This window comes from Aphelocoma coerulescens, chromosome 3, assembly GCF_041296385.1.
Source record: "Aphelocoma coerulescens isolate FSJ_1873_10779 chromosome 3, UR_Acoe_1.0, whole genome shotgun sequence".
In the NCBI taxonomy this organism is placed as follows: Eukaryota; Metazoa; Chordata; class Aves; order Passeriformes; family Corvidae; genus Aphelocoma; species Aphelocoma coerulescens.
The window spans coordinates 123643163-123667532 of record NC_091016.1 but is presented as its reverse complement, the minus strand read 5'-3'; the positions used below and the strand labels follow the sequence as shown (position 1 = coordinate 123667532).

The 24370-nt window shown below is 43.7% G+C and overlaps 1 protein-coding gene across 9 annotated transcripts in view; it reads left to right on the top strand.

Moving 5' to 3' along the window:
* HMBOX1 (homeobox containing 1) overlaps positions 1-24370 on the top strand; it is a 118151-nt gene that overhangs the window by 77930 nt on the left and 15851 nt on the right. For 3 of the 9 annotated variants that reach the window (XR_011150068.1, XM_069011858.1, XM_069011854.1), the window contains exons 7-10: positions 17814-17896; positions 19969-20064; positions 21463-21557; positions 21721-21822. Coding sequence is in view for 8 of the 9 variants with exons in the window: in XM_069011858.1 (XP_068867959.1) it covers positions 17814-17896; positions 19969-20064; positions 21463-21557; positions 21721-21822 (376 nt within the window). In the remaining variant the exon portion in view is untranslated. Of the gene's footprint in view, positions 1-17813; positions 17897-19968; positions 20065-21462; positions 21558-21720; positions 21823-22495; positions 22577-24370 lie in introns of all 9 variants that reach the window. The other 6 variants (XM_069011862.1, XM_069011861.1, XM_069011856.1 and 3 more) reach the window with 6 other exon arrangements.

The following is a 24370-nucleotide window of genomic DNA, read 5'->3' as shown; positions in this document are numbered from 1 at the left end:
ATCTGCTAGTGCTGGGGCCTGTGTTTCTCTGGTGTCCCTCGCCACAGAGGCAGAACAAGGGGCAGGACAGGATCTTTAGCGCTTTGAAATGCTCCTCTGACTGCCCTGATTGTGTGTGCAGAAGGACAGAACCACCACAGCTCTATGTGCCCTCAGGGCAGCACCGTCTCCTGATCAGCTCTCTGTGTGTGAAATGCTTATTTGGAGTAGAATTAGAGCTCTTTGGGCATGGGTGTTTTTCTTCTTGGTTTCTGTCTGGCCCAAACTGCAACAACTGCTGTTATTTGCTGTTTGAACCGTGATTGTGCCTCAGACTCCTTTGCTGGGGAAACAGCAGAGAGAGAGCTGAGCAAGCCACCCTTTCCTCATCCACCTCTGTCCTCAAGCCAGTCTCTGCTGGGACACTCTAGAAGTTAAAAAACCTGTGGTGATTTGGTACATCTGTTAGAAAGGTGTGAGATTTGGGTATTGAAAGAATCAAGTTGGTGTTGACACTGGAAATCATCCAGTTGTGAATGCAGATATATAATCAGCTCGATCTAATTTTTCATTAAATTATTCTTCTTTGTTGTTCTTGGTTTTGTTCTCTGTGTCTTGTGCTCTGTAAGGGCTTTGCTGCCAGGGTTTTCTGCTTATTCTGCTGCTGCCACATTGTCTTAATCCTGGCTTTTAATATGAATTTACCAAGCTCTTGGCTAGGTCACTGTGGGTGCTGGGTTTCACAGCCTTGTGTGTGGTACTGGGAAGCAAAGCTGAGGAGTTCTACTCAAGGCAAGAACAGTAAAAGTGTTGTGTGACAATAAAACTACACCATAAAGCGGGCTGGGAATATGGTTGTTTAACTGTTGTGCTTTAATAGGCCTAGTTGAGCTGTAAGGATGAGCTGTTTTATGTGACAAGTTTTGAAAGAGTGGGAGAAAAACGCTCCTCTGGGAGCCCTTGGAAAAAAGTCACTAATTTCACTTCCAGGTCACTGGAGTTTTCCAGGCTTGTCCATGATATGACTCATAACAGCAACAGGATGAAGGTAACCAGACCCTTTGGCCCAAGCAGATCAGGTTCCTCTGGTGCCACAGGGTCAGGAATAAGCATTTGGCCGCTAAAATGGTGTTTGGCATTGCCTGTGGGCTGGTGCTATTTGTTTGGTAATTTGCATTTTCCTCTGCAGGATTAAGTTTTGACTCTGAGTGGAGGCATCTCTGTTTAATGGACTGTTTTCCCTAATGAAAGGCAACTTTCAGAGCACTGTGTGTGTGTGTCCTGCAGCTTCTGGCTCTGATGTTGGTGCACACAAGGATATAGGCACCTGGTTTTGAGCTGCTGCTCTGGGAACCTCAGGAAAGTGCTCATTCATTTGGGCTGATACCTGTCCAGGAAGGAGAAACAGATCCAGGAGACAATTCCATCCCACTAATGCACTCAGAGGAGGGCTCTGTGCACCTTCCTCTCCGGCTGCCTCCTGCAATTAGAACTGACTTTGGTGGTTTAGTTTGATGCCTGAAGATAAGAGGATGGAATCCAGACCTTAGGGGAATCTCTGCAAAACTCCTCCTTCCCTCTGAAATGCAAACATTTTTTGGGTGAGGAAGAGGGTGTTGACCTGCTCCATCACTGAATTGTGCCTGGTGCTTTTGTCTCGGATTCAGTTGGTAAAAACTGAAGTTGCTGAAAGGTCATGCGTCAGACCAGCTGAGAGCACTTCAAGGGAAGAATCGGAATGTGATTGCAAAAATCAGAGGGATTTGCTGTTTAGGAGCAGGCTCTCCAATTGAAAATTCGCAGCACTGGTCAGGATTTGGTCCATGAACTGAATGAGAAGGGTGAGGGTTGAAGGGGTAGTTTCTCTTTTTTTAAGAGATTTAAATCAACAAAAAATTGCAGTTCAATTAATTATTATATTGGTGCCAACCTGATGGAATGAAGATTAAAGTTAGGGCCATATCCTGAAATGTCTGATGTACCTAAGGGTCTGAGTAGAGGGTATGTGTATTAAAGGACCTAATTGGTTTATACTGGATTTCCAGGATGCTGCTTGTGGTTTCTGTAATTCAATTCTCCAGCCTTTACTGCTTTTTTGGAATCCTCCCAGGGTAGTTTATTAATCCCTGGTCTTAGGTTTTTTGGACAACAGATTCAGGTCTCTTTATCCCTTTATTTTTTATTTTTTTGTAGCTATCTCCCTGCATATTTATGCTCTGAAGGTTAAGAGGAGCAGTAGTTCCAGAAAGTAAAGTTCTATATTTAACTGCAGACTAGGTGTGGTTCAGACAACTGCAGTGCTACTGATGCCAACCTTGACCTGTTCTCTTCTGGAGCCTCCTGCTCATGGAATATGCTGAGTTTTGAGTGTGTCGATGTTGTTGTGTGGCTTTGCCCTCCTTTGGGAGCGGAGCTAAGGCTGCAAGAGTCCTTTCTGTGCAAACCCGAGGTTAAACTTGAAAGCCTCTCTCTGGTTCACTTTCGTGTTCTTGTTTTGTTACGTCTTGTCCCACAGATCTTGTTGGGTTTTTTTTTTTCTTTCCTCTGCTTTGCTTCTTCTTTTCAACCCCTCTCATTAGAAGTATGAAATTGAAAATTCCCTTAGGGCTTTCTCTTTTTTAAATGAAGCTGGGTTGTCTTGTCAGTCTATTTTTTTTATTATTATTTTTTTTCCCCCCCGTGATTTATGCTTCTCCTCTAATCATATGTTGAAATAAAGGTTTATCTCCTTTTTCAGGCAAAAAAATAACTAAGATTGGCAGCAGAATCAGTGACTTTATACCCATTTTAAGGCACTTTTCATGAGTGCCATTAAAGACTGGGGGGGGAGTTGAGTGTTGTTTTTTAAGTATATGCTTTATCCAAAGATTAAATTAAAATAACTGTAAATTCTGCCCCAAACAAAAATGAATAATTCAGCAGTTGAACATATTTCAGTTTGTCTAGGGAGCAGGGACTTTGCTTTCTGGTTGAGGGTTATTTGGTTTGATTTTATGGCTCTGGGTTTTTATTTTAACACTTGTCTGTGCTTCTGAAGCTCCTTTTGTAAAGGTGCATTTAAATTAACTAAGACTGAGATCATATAGATCCCCATCATCCCCATTTCATAGGTGGCAAAACAGAGTCAGGTGTTTCACTTGGCTTTATTCAGAAGAGGAATGGGTTTAGATTTCCCAAGATAGGGGGGTACAGTTTCGTGCTATAGCTGAGCTGAATTAAGTTTGTCACCAGCTCATCCTTAGGTGTTATCCTGCCTCACCACCCTTCTCAATTCCTCCTCCTCAGTTTCCCTGCTCCTGCTGCCCTGCGCTGTGCCAGAGATGTTTCTTGTCTGATGAAAATAGCAGCCAGTTCAGCCTGCTTCAGGAAAAGTAAATCCTTTTTATTTCCCCCTGCATTTTCCTGAATTGCTTCAGCTTGCTGTGCACTGAGGCTGTGCCAGGGCTGTCCTGGGGCAAAGGACAGGAAAGGACAGGAATGCACAGCTGGGAGCACCAAGAAGGGAAATTTAACAAAAAGATGACAATTTTCCGTGGAGGTTTTTGATTTGCTTGGTTTTGTTCTGATTTTGTTTGGTTTGAGTTGGATGAGTTCCTGGTTTCTTTACAGGCGTGGTTGTACTGACAGGTGTGGTGGCATCGTGGAAGAGGGATCCTGTGATTTTTGCAAGGAACAGGGATGCATTAGGTCCATGAGGATTAGAGGGATGGAGCACCTCTCCTATGAGGAAAGGTTGAGAGAACTGGGGTTATTCACCTGGAGAAGGATCCAGGGAAACCTTAGAGCCCCTTCCAGTGCCTCAAGGGGCTCCAGGAGGGCTGGAGAGGGACTTGGGACAAGGGCTGGAGGGACAGGACACAGGGAATGGCTTTAAACTGCCAGAGGGCAGGGTTAGATGGAATATTGGGAAGGAATTCCTGGTTGTGAGGATGGTGAGGGGCTGGGATGGAATTCCCAGAGAAGCTGTGGCTGGCCCTGGATCCCTGGCAGTGTCCAAGGATGGGTTTGGGGCAACCTGGGATAGTGAAGGTGTTGGAATTGTAACAAGACAATCTTTAAGGTCCCTTCCAACTCAAGCCATTCCATAATTCCATAATTACTGTGCCATCACTGCCAGACTCTGATTTGACCAGTTTTGGTTTTGTTCCCCCTTTGAAGTGGACCCAAGCTGAGGAAAGTCATCTCCGTGCTGAGACCAGTCACTGCTGCATTCCCATCGTGGTGCTGGGAAGTTCAGCCTCATTTCCCCTCCTGGAAGAGGCTCATCCCACCCTGATCCCAAGGCGGTGCCCTGGGCATGGTCCTGGCCCCGAGTGAGATGAGGCCTGACGTGCCTTATTAGAAATCCTTCCGACTGTGAAAGCGCTTTTACTGCAGCTCTCCCGAGCGCCGGGGCTTCCACGGCTTCCCTGGGGAAAACAAGAGCTCTATTAGCTCCTGAAATTCAGTTAGGAAATTTTCTTAGTTAATTTCATCCCATTACTCTTAGTTATGTCTTCCAGCAGAACCTTAATACCGGCCCCATAGGGGATCTAAGTTTCCTGTGCAAGGCTTTGGAGGAGATTTAAGTTTGGGATTCATTGCGTTTCTCCCTTCCCAAGCTGACAACAGAGCAGGAAGTAATGTCCTTTGGCCTCTTCCATTAGGCTGCTACATTGTTAGAAACAGAACAGCAGCTTCTCATCAATATAACGATGGCCACGGGTTGGCTCGGGAATGCTGCTCATCTTCCCTGGGTTTGCTGGGAGTGAGGAGGGCTGGGAATTATCTCTGCTGTCCCTGTGACCCTCAGGTGTCCTTGAACCTTTTGGTGACTTCGCTGTTCTCATCTGTAAAATATCCACTACCAGCCCGGGAGATGAGTCAAGCCAAGGGAAAAGTGCCAGAAGCCTCTAATTCTTGGGTTACCAAGGAACATTGGCATTAGGAAAAACTTCTGACTTCAGGAATGGCACAGCACTAAGCAGGTTATCTACAGGAGCTACAGAACATTTTTCAGGAGCAAATTAGCTGAAATCTGTCAGGATGGTTCTGAGATACTTGATCTTAATGCAGAGGGAAACATCAGGTGATTTCTTTATATTTTTTTTCCAGCTCTTTCAATCCTGTCATAAGGTGTTTGTTAGTCAGCAACTTCCAGGGGGAGGTTCAACTACATTAAGTCCTTTGAGACACAGGGAGCGGGTTTTTTTAGGATCTTTGCTGTTTGTGCTCCTGAAATGCTTCGAGATCTGAGCAAAGGCACTTTGCAAAGGCACCCAGCAAAGTTCACTTTACCATTCAGACACAGGCAAGATCATCTGGTTGTGCAAAGGTTCAAGTGGTTTGGCTCAGGGTCATTGCTCTGTTGTCTTCATAAAATGCAAGAGCAGCCATTTTCTGCTTGGCACACGGGATCTGCCTTATTTTGCATTAGATCAAGCTCTGTTCCCTCTCAGACATGCATAATACACAAGCTTCCTATTCTAATCAGCTGTAAGCAAATCCCAGTTGTTTGGCAGATTGCAGGCAGTAAAACAGAATGCAAGGATGTCTGTCCAAAGCCTTGCCAGACTCTGGTTTCTTCAAGGATCCAGCACCTCATGAGTTATTTTGCTTTCTAAGAGCTCAGGTGCCTTGTGTTCTCTGTTTCTCTTTTTTAAAAATAATAAAAAGATGATCTGTGGGAGGGGCAGCTCCTTGCAGCAGACTTCAGATAAAATTCTTGTATCTGCCAAGGTCAGAATAACTGAAATCAGTGTTTAGAAAAAGCAACTTTGTCAGTCAGATCTGTAACAGCTCTGGCTGGTGCAGGAAACCCACATTTTAGGAATGGGAATTCTTCTCTAGTCCAGGTATTCTACTGCATTTCTCCAGCCCCAGCTGAGATCCTCAGTGTTCTGTCCCTTTTCTCCTGAAGGTGAGAAGCAGGATCTCATCCCAGGTGATAATAGTGATGGTGTTTATCATTCTTTCTACCTGTCCTCTCCATCCTGTGCCTGGTTCACACCTGGCCAGGAGCTATGTGGCTGTGAAAAAAAGCTCTTATCTCCTATCCTGTGTTTTTAATCCTGCTATTGCAGCTCTGGGCATTCTTATTATTCACATAAATATGTAATTCCTTCTAAATCCTGCTAAGGTCTTCAGGGTACTTCCGGAGAACTAATTATACCTAGTTTCATTTTATATGCTAAAATGTGTTTAAAAAGTCAAAGGTCCCTTTGGCATGAGTATCATGAGAAAGAATAAGGCCGAACATTGCATTTATCCGGGATCATTCTTTGTATGTGCTGCTATCAATGTGCTGCTCATTTATCTCCTCTCTGAACTTAACAGTCACTCTCTTATCTCTTCTCAGACACCAAGGCTTCCCTTGCCTCTAATGATATTAATTGTCACTCTTCTCTGGACCTTTTCTATTCTTACATTCAATTTTTAGTGACCTGGGGCAGGTGAGTGGGGACCCAAGCAGAACTGATTTCCATATTTCCAGGGTGAATATTCCCTTACACAAGCAGCTGAATCCGAGTCCTGTTGTTCTCTGACCTCAAGCCCAACATTTGTTTTTCTGCTGATCACTTTTGTGTATTGATTGAGTGTATCTTCTCTTCTTGGAATAGTCTTTCCTGAGAATTACAACTGATTTAGACCTGCTCACGTACGTGAGGAGTTGGAATTTGTTCTTTTCCACGTGCAATGCTTTGCTTAGTGCAGAGATAACAAATGAAGTTCAACCGTGGGAGCGTTAATTGCTGTGAATTTCAAAAAGATCAGCTTTATTTGTATCCAGTATAAATAATTCACCTTGCAGAACTTTATTTAATGTAACTGTTAGTGCCAGTTGTTTTAGGGCACAACTTGAGTGAGTCAAGGGCTTGTGCTGAGTTCATGCACAGAACCTCCTGCTCTTTACAATCATGTTGAGACCTCTAGATGCTGCCTGCTGTAAGGACAGTGTAAAAATACAAGTCTGGTGCTGTGATTTCTTTCCCTTCGAGCTGTCTTAGACTTCCCTCATGGTGTTGTTGTTCCTGTGACTGTCCTGTTTAAAGGACACAGAAGGAATTAGGAACAAAAAGCTGGTATTAATCAGCTAAATTGTTATTTTCTCAGCTATTTTAACATGGATTCAGGAGGCAGGGAAACTTGACAAACTTGTCACACAAAATGTGAAGTGGCCCCTGGCACGTTCAGGCTGCATTTTATGACTGGGCTGTCCAGAACAGATCCAAGCTGAGGGAAGAGTCACTCCTCACAGCAGGATTCACCCAGCCTGTGTGTGATGTTACCCCTGGAACAAACCCACTGACGAGAATTACAAAATTAACTTCCTGAGTGATCTGGAAAGCATTCAGGAGGAATTCAGAACCAGTCTGGCACCTTGTCACCTCTGGCCTTGCTGCTCCTGTCAACAGGGAGGATCCGGGAGCACCATCCAGCCCAGAGCGCGGTTGGATTCTCCCTCTCCTGCTTTCCAGAGCTGTGCAGAGCATTCCTGCTGACTCTCACTGCAGCTCTGCTCTGAACAGAGTCCAACCCTACCTCAGCCAGAGGAAATTCTCTGCCATCGAGTAACAGATGTGAGGTCTTTACACAAGTCATAAACAGAGTCATTACGAGGAGAAGTGAGGGAGGAAAATTCCGAAGTCAGACTCTTAAGTTGTTGCATCATGTATTTATGGGCTCTTGGTCAGACTGTGGAGCACTTTAAACAGCCTAAAAGAATGTTCTGTCAGAGAACCATATGGGCTTTAGCCACAGAACTCACTACCACATCCTAGATTCCTTTTTTATTCTTTTTTGGGGTTTTTTTTTTGGTGATAGCACAGCTGACCTTTCTTATTTGTTTGATTTTCCTTTGGAGTTTTAATTCGTTTTGAATACTTTGCTGTGTGTGAGGAGCTCTGTCAACAGCATAGAAGATGTGCCTTTTATAATGCTTTTCTCTCTGGATTGAGAATAGCAGCATCCTCAGCTGGGTCAGGCTTGGCCTTTTTGGTGCTTTTGTTGCATTGTATCTTTTGGTCACAGTGACTTCACAAAACCTGATCTTCCCAGCTGATGATCTTTTTGTGCCTGCAAAGTTGTTGTTCCCAAAGTGGGTGACCTTGGGTGCTGCACCGTTAAATTTCTTCTTAGTTCTTGCCCTTAGAATTCTCTATTACTTTTTATGGTGCTTCAGTTCACTGTAGTGATGTGGCTTCTGACTTTGGCCTCAGCAGATTCATCACTGTGTGCAGACTTTCTGCCAGGATCATTAGCTGTTTTTGTTTTTAAGATGCTCCAGAGATGATACTTGAGGATTATCCCTGATTGTTGTCTTCCAAGCCATTAGTTGAATTTTTCAGCCCCTTCTTAGTTATGTTTTTCCTTTCTACCCTATCTCATACTCATCTTTGTCTTTTCCAAAATCATGAATAATTTCCCATTTGTCACTTTATCAATACCAAAGTCCAGAAATGGTAAGAATAATTAGTTTTTCTGGTCAACAAGTCCTCAGTTGTTTTTGGAGCTTTACTACTCACTGTTGAAGTCATGCCTCCTAAAAGGATTGTCCTCAGGAAACTCGGCTGATCTGAGCGAGGGTGACAATGACATTTAAGAGGAAACACATGGCAAAACCCATGGCTCGGGGTAGGGAGCACAACTCTTGAAATAAGGAGCTATGGATTGATTTGATCTGGTTTCTTGGCTCTGTATCTTTTAACTTGGCTGTTCATCTTCCTGTAAATTCTTGTAATAATATTAAAGAGTAAGATGAAAAAAAAGTATTTCAGAATACTTTTAAAGGAGTTGATGATTTGGGTATAAAAAGCGCTCTTGAAATATGAAACATGATGGGTGCTGGTAAATGAAATAATCTTTTGAGTCTTTGGAGTTTATTATTTCCAAGATAACTGTTCACAATCCTGTAGGCAAAAAAAATACTGTAGAAAGTTGGATAATAAACTCAGCTATTTCCTCTCCCCAATGGTGGTGCATGGTCACTGAACAATCCTTAGCAAATAAAGGAAAAGATGTTGCTACTGCCAGGTTTGAGAAATATTCTTTAAGGATCCCAAAGTTTCCTGATGGCTTAAAACTTCCCTTAAATCTCCTTTTTGCTATGTTGTCTATGAAGAACCTCTGAAGTTGGTCTTGGCACTGTAATAGTTAAATCCACTGGCACTGCTGGCCTGGGTTCATTCATTATTTCTCATTTTTCTTTGCCTCTGTCCATCTGTTGTGTTGTATTTAGGTTGCAAGGTGCAGAATAGATTGATATTAAAAATTTAAATACCTTTTTCAGCTACCTGGCTATACAGCAGGTGATGGGATAACAGTTCTGGCCCAGATCTTGGAGATACCAGGTGTTAGGAAAAATACATGTATTGAACCCAAAGTCAGATTTCATCTTGACTTCGGGTGCTGGATATCCTGCAGGAATTGGCCTTGTCTATGGAATCCTGTAGGATCCTTTCATTTATTTGAACCAATTTTTATTTTCTGAAAATGCAGCAGCAGTGGGGGCTCTGCTGAGCTGAGCCGAGTCTGGTCCGAGACTGGAAACTGGAAACAAAAACTTGGGGATTTTTGAGGGAAAATGCTGATGGTGATGTTGGGAGCTGTCAGTTTATACTGAGATTAATGCCAAATCTCATGATTGGTATTTTTGCTCTCCTGGAAGCTTGGGACAAAGAGAGGCTCCAGTATTCCCAGCCAGAAGAACTAAAACCTTCCTGGGGCTAAAGTGAGGACAACCTGAGGGCCTTGGTGCTCACACTGACATTATTTACACACATCCGGGCCTGCACTTCCCACTAAAGCACAGTTTTGAGGCAGGGATAGGCTGTCCTAGGAATACCCAACCAGATGAGCTGAAAACCGAGCTCTGGCTCTGTTGAGTGGAATATTTTCTTCCAGAGAGCAGAGAAAGATGTTCTGCATTGAATAATGTAAAATCCAAGTTTTGCTATTTATTTATGTTGCCATACAAAGCCTTGGAGTCCTCTCTTGTCTTGTGAGTGGTGTCCTTAATACCCTCAGTGTTGATTGGAGTTTGTCTGGTTGGAATTGTGGGTCACCACCAGCAGCACAGCCCTTCCCAGTGGGTGGGCCAGGGCTGATTCCTGCAGGGCCTCATCCCTCCTGGCAGATGTTTCACCCATGGGCTGACCCTGCCTTGGCTTTGCTTGTGAAGACCAGATAATCCAAAATGGAACTGAAATAACTCCTGCCCTGTACCACATTAGAAAATGAAGATGAGATGTTTGTTTCGCAGTTGTTTGCAGAACGGTTTTGTTTATCGCTCGCGAAGTCCAGCGGATTTAACGCACATAAATATCCCTGCAGCGTGGAGGTCTCAATTGAAATATTTCAAGTAAATAAAAGAGAACAAGAGATCCTGTTATTCATGCTTAGATGCCTTGTTAGGAAGAGCTTTGAAGGTGCTTTTTGCTCACACCAACTGCTTGTTGAAACATCGCAGGACAATTCTCACTTTATCATGTCTTGATGTGTTGGTTACTTGCTGGCTTCCAAAAATGTCCACTTTTATTTTATGAACAATTTAGTGAACTCTGTTGACTTTGGGAGTCTGGTGGTGCCAGTAGGTTTAAGGATAAGTTTAAGGACATTCAGGATTCCAGCTGTCAGTGTCTTTAAGGTGCCTTAAGCAGAAAGTACCTGTGTGTTTCACATTGCTGCAAACTCCAGATCTTGCCGTTCAGAAGAGGCCTGTTGTGTAATTTCAAAAATGCTCTTATCACCAAATCCAATTACGAGGAAGAGTAAATCGCCACCTCAGATGTCTTAACTATTCTTTTTTTAATTGTTAATTATCTCAACAGTAGGGTGGGAAAGATTAGGAGGCACAGATTATCTTTTGCAAGTACGAGGCTTTCAGAGCTATTATCAATTAATTCTGTTTCTAAACAAATTTTAGGATAATATTAATAGCTTGATAGGATTGTGGTCCTGGAGACTGCTGTCAAAATCCTGAGAAAGTGATGTTTAAAGAATGAAAACCTTGTTGTTCTGTTAGCTTTGAAGGTCATCCAGCTTTACCCACTCCAGTGCAAGGTGTATTTTTGGCATTTTAATCTACGTGGCAGAGGAGATTCCTGCTAAGAAACATCAGTAAAATGATTCTCTCAGAGTTTAGACAGCGATTTGTAAAACCAGAATTGAGAGTCAGCTCTGTTGTGGGAGGGTTTTTAATGTGTACTGACATGGCTCTGGAATTTATGTACACAAACACATCCTGAGGTGTGAAATAATTTCAGTTTCTCTGTGTCTGGTGCTCCGAGTGATCTAGTGCTGGTGAGATCTCTCCTCCAGATTTGCACTTGCAATGAAAAGAAATCCAAGAATGAAACATTTCTTAGAGGCTTAAGAACTGTGCTGTCCCTGGACAGAGTGTGGCAGTACCCTGGGCCTGAAAGCTTGAGTTGGGAATGAGAGAGATTTTCTTTTAAAAAAAATTTTTGCAGGATTTTTGCAGATTTATCTTCCAGAGGTGATTTAAAGTTACGGTAGATTCTGCATTGGCTAAGCCCCCAACTTTTTATGTTGGGACTGGGTATTTCAGCAGGTCAGACAGAAGATCTGGGCTTAATTCCAGAATTGCTGAGAGACCTCTTGTCAGTGCTGTAGAAGAGGTCAAGCTGCAGTCCTGCAGTGGTTTCTTCAATCCATGGACCTGTGGAATCCATTGGCTAAATGATGGTGGTGTGGGGAAACATCAGGAGCTGTTGCCATCTGTTTATCAGTGGTTTTTCCAGGTTAGGGATTTTTTCTTAGATTTGTTTTGCTGCTTAGAAGATCTGGTTGAGCTGATGCTCAGTTGAAGTTCATCTCCTGGCATCCAGAGACCTGCACTTCCCATCCTTGCCTGGTTATGTTTTGCAGTCCTGGGGGAAGGAGCTCTCAGCTCCATCAGAGTTTATCTGCAGAGAGGATATCTTTGAGCTTTAATTTTGCTGTCAAAAAAAAAAAGACTTTATATTGTGGGTTTAGTTGACACCCATGTCGTTACTAGAGAATCTGTAGAAATATCAGTAGATAAAACTGGTGGTGTCATCTGCTGACCTCGCTGAGAATGGCATTAGTGATATTCTTGGCCAGTATTTACTGGGAAATAAACCAGTCGTTACACTTTCTGATGAGATTATGCTCTGAATGTCACTTCTCTGACAGTCTGTCTCATGCCACGCCGAGATAAGATCTCAGGCACAGATGACAGACTAACTTCAGAAATATTTCCATTGATTTGACAACCTGAATAATAGTTCTGCTAAAAGCCACAAAGACTGGGACAGTGACCTCTGGCTGCTGGGTGATACTGGGGTGATAAATGTACTAATGAGAGATAAATAGGTAACTACATTTGAGTGTTTTCTGTACCTTGTCAGTGGAAAGCAGAGGAGCTCTTGGGAGGGAAACCAGATAGGGAGCTGAAATTACAGGCATCTTATCAGAGCCAAATGAGAGCTTTCACCTCGAGTATTTTGAGACACCGGAGGGTTTGGCGGGAGTTCCATCGCTGGGGACAGCACAAGCTGCTGTTCATCCACAGGGATGGGAGCTGGGCAGTTCTCCTTTTCCATCCATCCCTGGGCTGGTGGCCGAGCCCGTGGCTCTGGCTTTGCTTTCAGCATCCCTTGGAGAGGATCTTTGGGAGCTGCTGTGGAAGGAGCTGAGCCCAGCTGCCTTTTCAGCCATGTCCTCCCGCCTCCCTTGGCTGCACAACCACTGCTCTTGGCACGTGTGGGGAGCTGGACCAGGGAGGCAGCCGGGCACAAAACATTCCTGCAAAAAGGGAGTGAAGGAGAGGATGGGATCATTCCCTTTGGTCTGTGATTAAATTGTGTTAAGCTGGACTGCAGCCTGAGTTTCGGGGAAGATGAATTTCCCGTTCCTGGAAGTGTCCAAGGCCAGGCTAGGCAGGGGCTGGAGCAACCTGGGATAGTGGAAGGTGTCCCTTCCCATGGCAGGGGGTGGAATGAGATGGCCCTCAAGGTCCTTGCACCCCAAGCCATTGTGTGACTCTTTGGTCTCCAGCAGAGGAGTTAGAGCCCCAACAAGAGCGCCAGGATGTTTCACTCGCAGGTGAAGCTCCCACAGGGATGGAGGTGGGAACCCGGGGATGCAAACATGAAGAGAAGTGAGGGAGTGAGCTTGCAGCAGGTCTGCTGTTCTTCGGTAAATATCCGTCTGTGTATTCTTGTCTCTTACCAGTTGCAAGGTCAATTATCCCTCCTCCAGTGAGGAGTGTGTTCCCTGTGTCCCCACTCCTGAGTGACCTCACCTGAGAGTGCTTCTGCTGCAGCTGCACCATCAGTTGTTAACCCTGCAGCACATTTGAGCCTCTCCACTTTGAACCCCTGACACATCTGGAACTTTTAACCGTTAGGTCATGCTGTAAACTAAGAATTTCCCCAACTTGGGGGATTTTTGATCAGTTGTGGGGGGCTTTATCTCGTTGCTTATCCAGCCCTCTGGAAAAGCACCAACCCTCCCTGTCCTTCCGCTGCTCCGCAGTTGTCGTTTCAGACACTTCCCTGGCAGCTGCAAAGCTGATAGGAAGCAACAAAACTTCCACTGTGGATTATCAGGAACACTACTGAGGCATTGCTTAATGCATCTGATATCTCAGCCTCGAGAACAGAAGTTAAAAAAAAGAAAGATTGGCAGCTATTGCAGGAATTCAGAGAGGGGCACCTTGGTAAAGAGTCGGGGGGAGGCTTCTCCTTGCATTACAGAGCCCTGGGCTGAGATGGATTCCCTCTCCATCATTGTCCTAAGCACATTATCCCTGAAAGAAAGAGGGTTTCTCTGAATCTGCAATTTTTCTAGCCTTCAGTGTTATTGAAATGAAACGGCTTCAAGGATATCTACATTCTTTACCATCATATGGATTCTCATCTCATGTAAATTATTTGGCCACTTTTCATTTTAATCCTCCACTGTCATTTCCTACAAAAGAGATCATTTGGTTTCTTCATGGAAGGTATTCAGCTGACAGCTGCCCTTTGTCTAGAAAGCAGTGTGCCTTTGCAGGAGTTACTTGTGCCTGCTCCTTTGCTTTTTTTCTTTCCTTTTAAGTTCATATTGCTTCATATTTTTCATCTGTAGCTTTTAGGAACTTTTCAGACTGTGAACAGGCTGAGGTTTGTGGCTGTGAAGGGAATTTCAGACATTCTGCATTCTTTCCCTGTGTACCTGGCTGATAAGAAACAGAACTAGAGGCAGAATAATTAATTTACTGCAAGAAGAACTGTAGTCCAAAAAACCCACAGTGTTTTCACAACTTTTGCGTGAGCAAACAAAATAGTGATGAAGTCTTGATTTTTTTCCCCATGGCTTCCCTATCTAGAATACTCAATTATTCTCACCTACTTTCCAGAAGTCACAGATTCACATAATCCTAAAATCATTAGGGGTAAAAAAGATCTTTAGGATCATCGAGTCCAACCATCAGCCAGCATCATGTTCACCACTAAACCATGTCCCCAAGTGCCACATGGTGGGAGGTTTTAAATGTTGTGCTTTGTGTCAGGGTATGTCACCCAAAAGACTGGGATGGGATGGGAATGAAATGTGATGTGTTCATAGAGTGTACAGGGAATCGGGAGCCTGAGGAGGAAAATCAGCAATTAGGGTTGGATATTTTGGGTTATCTGGATCTGTGAGACCTTTTCCTTTCAGGGTATGAGCTCTTGATAAAGCAGCTTGCACTCCTTCAAACCCTAAAAGCACAATGTGATCATGTAGAGGAATAGTTTGGCCTCAGTAGTAGCCTTAAGCTGAAGGGAGGTAGATTTAGGTTGGATTTTGGGGAGAAATTCTTCCCTGTGAGGGTGGGGAGGCCCTGGCACAGGTTGCCCAGAGAAGCTGTGGCTGCCCCTGGATCCCTGCCAGTGTCCAAGGCCAGGTTGGAGCAATCTGGGATAGTGGGAGGTGTGTCCCTGGCTATGGCAGGGGGTGGAATGGGATGATTTTTAGGGTCCCTTCCAACCCAAACCATCCTGGGATTCAGTTATGAGGAGAAGATTGGGTTTTGCAGAGCACAGGTTGAGGGTTGGCCGAGTTTATAGGGCAGTTGAATGTGTGGGGGAAGGAGAAGTCACATCAATAATGAGGATGAGGAGTAGTCCAGCAGGGGGAAGGAGAGGCAGGTTCTAAAATTACTGTCACCTGCAGAAACAGAGTTTTAACTGCTCCAGTAGTTCCCCTTCCAGCTGGTATGCACTTGGCTTTGTGATCCCCACTAAAATGTCACCGTGACCAAGACAGCTGCCTGACAGCTCACTGAGATTTTTGATGCTTTTTCATAAATTAGAGATTTAGGATGAGAAGAATTTCAGATTTTCAAGTGAAAATCGCTTTTCTTGTAGAAATTTTTAGACATTTTACATGAAAAGATCAGAAATTTGTGTTTGAATTTAAGGAAAATGTTTCAGAATTATGAAAAATATGTCAGGCAAATGAATTGTTTGTAACTTAGTTGTGAAATGTTTAGAGACAAGAATTACTGGTTCAGCAGTTCCTGAGTCACAAAAATGACTGGAATACACAAAACTTCCTCATTTGCTAGAAGAGGTATCTCATTCATGGTCCAGTTCTGAAAGTTTGCTCCATCACAGGGAGATTTCCTGAGAATTGTAAGCATGAGCTGAAGTTTTGCTGTTGATAGAAAATATTTTTGCTGTTTGTTTGTGCCAGCAAAAGCCTGGCTGTGGCTTGCTAAAGGGACAGTGTTGAGTTAGGTGACAACAGAGGGGTCACTCGTGGCTCTTGTGTTGTCTTTGTTGCATTAATTGGTGTCTCAGTTTCTTGCATCAACAAGAATGAGCAGTTGTAGGACACCCTGACTGACAATTTTATGTATTTTGTAATTTCTTCCATAAGTGTTCATTTTTGTACACATGCTGATGGCCTGGATTGCTGGTTAGGACTGCAGGGCAGGCAGTGTGTTCATGTAAATAATAGAGCAGCAGTTTTCAGCTGTGGTCTCTTGATGTTCCTTTGTCTCAGGGTGCTTAAAAGAGGAAATGATTCTTGGCTCTGGGCATAGGGCAGCGCTCTGTAGGTGGGAGAGCTCAGATATTGTCATGGGGCTGTTGAACTGCAATCCTGAGCTTCTGTTTCCATCACCAACTACTGGAAAAAGCGTTTTCTGCTCTGTTCTCTAAGCTCTCCATTGCCCAAAATGCACCTTAGTACAGAACATGACCCCTTTGAACAGAAATTTGCAAATTGAGATAGACACACGCATCACTTCAAAGGCTGGAATCATAGAAAGGGGATAGAGATGGAAGAGGGGAGAATATACTTAAAAATACCATGTCCAGAGGGCATGATGTTCATTCTAAATTCTCATCAAGCTGAGCAGAGACACCAGTCCTGTGTCAGGGAACTCCTCCTTTCATTACACCATCACCTTAATTCCAGCAATTAGTTCACTCTGATAGTGGAAGTGTTGGCTGACAAACTCCCAACTTTTCCAACACTTTAACTAAAGTTTAAGGCAGAGGCTGCCCTTCATTTAGAGAAGATTGAGCTGTTCCCGTGGTTCCAAGCCAGCAAGTGGCCTTGAAGTACATGAATGGTGCAACTCTCTGAGCTGATGTGTGATTTCCCTTACTCACTGAGTAGCAACTTTGAAATAGGACCCTGTTTGTGGGCATAGCTGTGACTGGGAATGACTCTGTGAACAGTGGGATGAAGTAGTGGCACCTAAAATTCAACCTGAGTGTTCAAAGTTTGGACAGAAACAGTTTCTGTACGGAACAGAATCCAGATTTCCATAGAAAGTAACTGGGGCCAATCCACTGGATGAGAAATAAAGCATGGAAAACAATAATTGCCTCAATATGCCTGAATCTCCTACCACCAAATGATGTATGGGTAAGGAAAGATGTGATTTTCAAATCCAGAGCAGCTGTCCAACAGCCAGACCTGCTGCTGATCAAAGTTGATAAAAGAAATCCTAGGATTATATATGATGGATAATCTACAGAAAAAACAGTGGTAGTCCCTGCTTGTGGTGTGATTATCAGAGTCCATTGAAGTAAACAGGACTTTTTGTTGGTTTTAATGCAGATCTGATAAGCTCTATGGAATGTAAATCAGTTCATTAGAATTTGCAAAGCAGTTCCATGAAGTAAAAGAGGAGGCAGTTTTAACTTTTATAGGATGTTTACTGCATATAAAGTACAATAAAATCACAATTATTCCAGAAAAAAATACTGTTAGAAACGTGCTGTACTCAATGTGTCGTTCTGAGGAAGATTGAAAAATTCTAAATTGTGGTTTTAAAAAAATAATCTGACTCTAGAAATTGTCCTGTGTAATTTCATAACATTTCCACACCATATCTGTCTCTGCAGTATTCGTGGGGTTTTGCATAATGTAGATATTAAAAGTATGTGTGGATATGTATATATTAACAAATATTTATGAACAGGGGTTAAAATAAGTGTTAAACAGCTCCTTCTACCTCAGGGGTATGTCAGGGGAAAAACAATAAATACATGATAATAAAGTCAAAGGCCTCTGGTGTCTCAGACATGATACTTCACTTGACAGTCTTCACTCTGATATCCATGGAATTACCTACTTTTTTTGGGTGTCCTAGTACAATATTCTGAATGCTGAGGTAATATTCATTTATCTGAGGGATTTGGGAAGTTCCCTTCATTCCATGTGGACCTAAGTGCAGGCTGATGTTACTTTACCCATAAAATTCACTGTGTCCGTGGTACCTCTGGAAGAGTGATGCATAAATCAGCAGCTGACACCTTTTAGTGGAGCTGCTTTGGAGCCTTCATGCTCTGATTTCTTAGAAACTTTGTTTTTTCCCCCTTTTGCAGTTACTTCAATGAGAATCAATATCCTGACGAGGCAAAGAGAGAAGAAATTGCCAACGCCTGTAATGCAGTTATACAAAAACCAGGTGAGGAGCTGCTGGGGGGTCCTTCCCAAAAACAAAGATTTCACCATCTTGGGTTCTCAGACTGATGTTTGCTGAATCACAGAATCATTTGGGTTGGAAAAGACCTCCGAGGTCATCAGCCTTTGACTGATAAAGCAGATTCATGGAGGAGGAAGGAGCTCAGCTCTTGTGTTTTTCAATATTTGACAGCTTCCAGACAGGCATCTCATATTAGAACCTGAGTGTTAATGGAGGACCTTGTCTTTGAGTCAACAAGTTGCATTTTCCCAGTTTCTGGAGGAGTTATACTTGGGAGAAGAGCATGAATATTCAGTGTTAGTGGATGCACCTGCCTTTGCTTAGTTTTGCTAACCAAACATTTACATAGACTTCAGAACTTGTGTTTTGGATATATTTAGATTTTGTAAAACCAGAATAAAAATTAATGAGAAGGCAGCTAAGGCATGAGTCATGCACATGGAATCACAAAATTATTTAGGATGGAAAAGCCTCTGGGATCATTGAGTCCAGTCACTCCCCCAGCACTGCCAAGGCCACCACTGACCCATGTCCCCAGGTGCCACATCCACAGGGATTTTAAATCTCTCCAGGGATGGGGACTCCAGCACTGCCCTGGGCAGCTGTGCCAGGGCTGGACAGCCCTTTCCATGAAGAAATTGTTCCCAGTATCCAACCTAAACTTCCTCTGGTGCAACTTGAGGCTGTTTCTTCTCATCCTGTCCTATGTTCCAAGGGAGAAAAGATGGATCCTCACCTTATTATCCTTTCAGTGAGCTTTGGAGAGCTGGGACGATCACAGGATAACACAGGATCAGACCAGTTTAGAATGGAAGTGACCTCTGGAGATCATCTGGTGAGGCAAGACCAGCTTAGATAAGATTGTTCAGTTTTCAGTATCTCCAGAACTGAAGGTTGTCCCACCTCCAGGCCCCTGTTGCACGATGTTGAGCACTCTCATGGCAAAGTACTTTTTCCCTAATACCTGCTGAAAATTTCCCTGGAAAATTTATCAGGTAGGGGACCAGAGAGCTGAGGATTTGATTCCTGGCTGTGCTGCTGGTTTGTGGAGCAACTTGGAGCAAAGTGCTGCAAGGCCGTGTCAGGGAGCAGTAAAATATTGCCAGTGGTGCTGATGCAAAGCATTAGGCAGCAGCCAAGCTATCAATTTCCAGAGTTTGCTTTCTTTCACTTGTCTCATCTCTCCTAACTTACTTAAGTGTGCAGATTGCTGCAATTACATGGGTGTTTCGTATGCTGAATAAATAAACTTTGAGGAGTCAGAAGCAGGGGGGGCTCATCCCTGTGTAGCCTGCAGAGGTCTGAGGGTGCAGATGTGGGGAATTTTTTATATAGGGCCAAGGGCGACTGAAGAGGTTTCCAGGATGTCCTTGAAAAACTGAATCCCTCCAGTCTTCCCTCTTTTTACTGATGACCAGAAAAAGGCATCATTTTCTTTAGCTGCCTTCTGGTTTTTGGGAATTTTTTTGCTGGTTTAAGTGTAAAAATCCAGTGACCTGCTTTCCAGCATCCACCCTTGTACTCTCAAAAGATCCCGAGTGTAGAGAAGGAGCCCCAAGGATGGGGTATGTTGCAGGGCTGTGGCTGGAATTTCAGTTTTTGGAATCTCAAGTGAATGCTCAAACTGGAAAAGCACAGCCCTTCATTCTCCCATGGCTCTGGATTGAGTTGGTTGAAGCTGCAAAGAAATTCCTGCATTTCAGGTTTTTAAATAACAGAAGAAAGGAGATATTTGGTGGTTAGTGCCACAGCACCTGGACACAGGACCCACACGAGATTCACTTCTTTCTCAGTTACAATAACTTGCCAGTGCTCTCTGTGTTTCAGGGGTTTATCCCATAGAATCCCAGAGTTGTTTGGGTGAGCAGGGACCTCACAGCTCATCTAGTTCCAATCCCAGGATAGGGACAGGGACACCTTCCACTATCCCAGGTTGCTCCAAGCCCCATCCAGCCTGGTCTTGGACACTTCCAAGGATGTGGCAGCCACAGCTTCTCTGGAACTCAGTGGGTAACAACACTGTGCTATTATTTTTCCCTCTGTTGCTTTCGTAGGAAAAAAGTTATCAGATTTGGAGCGAGTTACCTCCCTCAAAGTGTACAACTGGTTTGCCAACAGGAGGAAGGAGATCAAGAGGAGAGCCAATATCGGTAATGTATCACAGAGCCTGCCTGCAAGGCTTGGGACTTGCTCAGGGGAGGTCACAACTACGTAAGAATAAATTAGTGAGAACACCAGAGGTGCTGACAGCCTCAGGAGAATTGTGGAGGAATTACGAAAATGAGTCTCTTGCTGTTCCAGATTTTTGGTAAAATATGTGTAATGTGTAGAATTCTGTCATTGGAGCAGGAAAAGTGATGCAGTTACAAAGTTTTACTGGAAGATCAGCTTTAAAAAGCAAAATGAGAATTTTGTTGGTGGAAGGAGAGTTTTATTTCCTTCCTTTGAGTACCCAAACTCAAATCTGAAATGAAACCTGAAAATTGTAAATAAGGGAGATAGAGATGTTGGCAGGTTCACAAACTTAGCGTGGTGTTTATCCTGGTTGTACCTCTGGCCCTGACAGCTTTCCAAGGATTTGCCCAGGGACAAGTGGCTGGAAAAAAGCCGTATTTTTTGCTGATGATCAGGATAAAACAGAAATCACTTCAGTGTTAACCCTGTGGGCTCTTAGCTGATTGTCAGGAAATCCAAAGTGACTCTGAACTTGTAGGAAGGAGACCCTCTAAAGTGGATAAGACATTCTAAGGAGAATAAATCACCTCAGTGGCCAGGATTCAACAAACTCCTGCCATTCATTAACAATTTGATGCCCTTACTTAGATATTATGCAGAATTACTTTTGCAGTAGGTGAGCAGACATCCATACCTGCTCATTTCCAGTATTTTTAATTATTTCAAATGTTCCACTATTTTGCCTTATTTTTGAATGAGAAAAAACTCTCTTTTTACATCATTTAACACATTACTGAAGTTTAACTAAATTTATTTTTCTGCAAGTGAAAATTGCTTCTCAAAGGGGTCGGGGGAATAAAGCAAACTCAGTGCAAGGTGGGTGGAGTTTAGTGTTTGGGGAGGAGGTTTGGAAAGAGATTAAAAAGAACCAAAGGGAGCTTTAGATATATGGATCCTACTGGAAGATGGATTTGTGTGTTTTCAAATCCCTGAAGTGCTTTCAGAAATTTCTCCCATCTATTTTCAGACACTCCCCACCCCCTCAAGTCCTGCCTGTCCAAACTACGGGGGAAGATTTACAGGGAATGCCTTTGCCACTCCAGTACCTTAGAAATTACACTGATTTCTATTAGGACTGGCTGGAAAACAGGGATTTTTACTCACAAGTCTGGTAGTTGGCAGGGAAGGGTTTCAGGCAAACCAGTGATTGTACCTGTGCTGCCTTCCCAGAAAATGGAGAGTGAAGAGGAAGGGGCTAACAACTAACTCTGTTCCTTGTTATTCTAACTTCCTGAAAAAGGGAGAAAAAACCTAGTTACTTTAACTACTCCAATGCATCAGATAAATGAGGGATCCATTTGCTTTTTTCGAAGAAGCAGCAATCCTGGAGAGCCATGGAATAGATGTACAGAGTCCGGGAGGTCATTCCAACAGCGACGACGTGGATGGCAACGACTACTCGGAGCAGGTGAGCACTGGAGCCTCATGGGCCAAAAAGGGAGAACTCAAACACATCGAAAAAGGCCCTTTTGCCTCTTGAAAATCCTGTTTTGTTTGGCTTTTGTGTCATTGTGATGGGGAAAGGGTGAGCATCCAGTACTGACCCACATGGATTTGTTGCCTCACAACAGGACACTTGGCAAGTACGCAACGGGGAGGAGGAGGGACGATGTTCCGAGGGAGGCAGAGAAGCAGAGAAGGTAGAAGAAGACAGGAGGATCTGCTCCAAACAAGCAAGTTACACCCTTCACACCACACACAATGTCTGAGACATGGCCAGAGAGCCTCACCTCAGCCAGGGCCACACCACACCCTCGCTCTCCTTTCCTGGCAGTCTGAGTTACCCTCCCTCAGGAAGGGATGGACAAATCTTTCACAGTCCTGTGTGTCAGGCACCAGCAATTATCCCTGAAAAGCTGGGCACCTCTTGCACCTCTGATTTCTTTCTGCAAGAAAGGCCCCGTTCTAGCCAGGGCCACACCTGCTGTGAGCTGCTGACCCAGCCCCAGACACGAGCAGGAGGGAGCCCTGCCCAGGACACTTCAGAATTCCTTGTGCCAACCTTTCCCAGCAAGATTCTGAGCACTGAGCACCCTTCTGGAAGGTCCTAAGCTCCCTCTGTCAGTTCTGTGGGAGAACCTTTCAGGAGCTTCTCAGGATCATCCCTCAGACACTGACAGACAAAGGGTGAAGGGTGGGGGGGAAAGGGCTTGAGTAACTAAACTCTGACCTTTATTTGGCCTATTCCATATTGTTCTGCAACAATGTGCCACTGTTTGGATTGTTTACCTATTTTCTGTCCTTTTTTTTTGTTGTTGTTGGTTTTGCATTTTAATTCTTGCCTGTTCTCTCTTTTTCTTGGTTATTTTTAACCCTTGACAGCAACTTCTTTTTTAAATTCTCTAGCAAAAGAATACCCCTTCCCGCACTCTGAGCCCTCACCTACCCTAAAGTTGGTGACCCTTCCTTCACACACCTTCCTGACAGGTATTGCATCCCCTTCCCAATTTTCCCAGTGTTGGCCAAACCCCCCAGGGCTGTATGTGTGCTTGGCACCAGTGACTCGACCAGTTCACTCACCTGGTTTTGAGAGGAGATGTTTCTGTGCTACCCCAGCAGCTGGGCTGCATCACTTTTCCCTGCCTCTTTTGGGAGAAGAAGGGAGTTCTCCCTCTCCAAAGGCTGCTGGTGGAGCAGAATAGCAGCTGAGTGTCCTGGAATGAGTCCCTGGCACACTTGGCTCTGGCCCAGTACAGCAGATCCCTGGCAGAGGCATCCCCAGCTGCTCTGCTCCTGATGGGGATTGGGACCCTTTTTATAGGTCAGCACCAGCAGATTTGGTGGGACCAACTTTTGTGGCTCTCAGTGTTGAGAAGCTGCTCTGTGGTTGCCATAAAATATTTAGAAACCACTGCCAAGCCCAGAAAATTCCCTGTCAGACAGATATAGGACCAGAATACTGAGGTGGAGCATGATGTAGACTCCCAAACTATATTTTTCTTCTGTGCATTAACCAGCATAGTTTGAAAAGAAAAATAAATTGGTTATTAAAATTTAAAGATCTTTGTTTAGAGGCCTTAGAAATGACATTTCTCAGTAATTTGGCTGGGCTCCTCCACGAGGTGTAATTAGTCATTAGCAGCAAAGCAGATTAAATGGCAAGTTCTCCTGATGACCATTTAACATCCCTTAGCTGTTAAACCCAGAAATTCTGTTTTCCACAGCAACACTTAAACTTTAATAAACTTCAGAACACAGAGTTAATGTAAATACTGACAAAGTGCCTAAACCCCCAGATTTTAGGGCTCTGTATTTGCACCATGGTAGAGATTTCTGAGAGGCCCTAAAAGTGTTTGACATCAAAGTATTTACCAGACCCTTGTTATAAATGAATGAATCTTTTTAAATAACCTCAGGATTTTACCAAATCCTGGCGCATTTTTTGTCCTCCTCAAGATTTGCCACCCATCGTCTTACTTTTAAAATGCTCTATGTGCATTTTAAATTTTAAATCACACAAGTTCCTCACTTAAAGGCTGTTGGGAGACTGATAAATGTTTATAATTTCCTTTCTGTAAATAAAAATAATTTTAAAATCCTGCAAGATCACAGGGGGATAACTATTAGTGCCCTGTTTTAAAGAGGGGAAAACACCATGATTTTTCCCAAAGTTCCATATTTGGTTTATGGTGGTTCCAGTCCCCTTCAGTCACTGATTTTCTAGCATTCCCAGAGTTTTCCAGCATCTTTTTCCCAACACCTTTGTGAATTCAAGGTCTTCACAGGATACTGGCTTGGACCAAGGGTTAGGCTCAGTTTGTGTCCTGGTTCTGGTCGATAGTAGCAGTTACAGGAAAAGTAGTTCTCTAATATACATTCCATTCTAGTAGCTTCCAGCATCTGGAATTCAGTAGTTTTGAGAGGCTTCCTGAGTTTCCCTAATTTCTAGCAGACTGATTTTCCCTGGATTTGTCAAACCCCTGCCTTATAAAGCCATTTTTGCTTTTGTCTGATGTAAATATCAGTGAATCCTGAACTGAACTGTGCTAAGTGAAGCAGTGCTTCCTGCTGCTGCCATGGAACACGTTATCATTCCAGCGAGTGCCTTTGCTTGTTAGATCATAAAAAACCATGGACAATTGTCCTCTTATTTTCCAATTATTTGTAATAAACATTTATCATATCAACCATCAGCCATTTTTCTTTCCCAAACTGGAGGGCCTGACTCTGTTTAGCTTCTCCTAGTGAGGAAACCTCTTCCCTTGGGATGTTGTTTTCTCT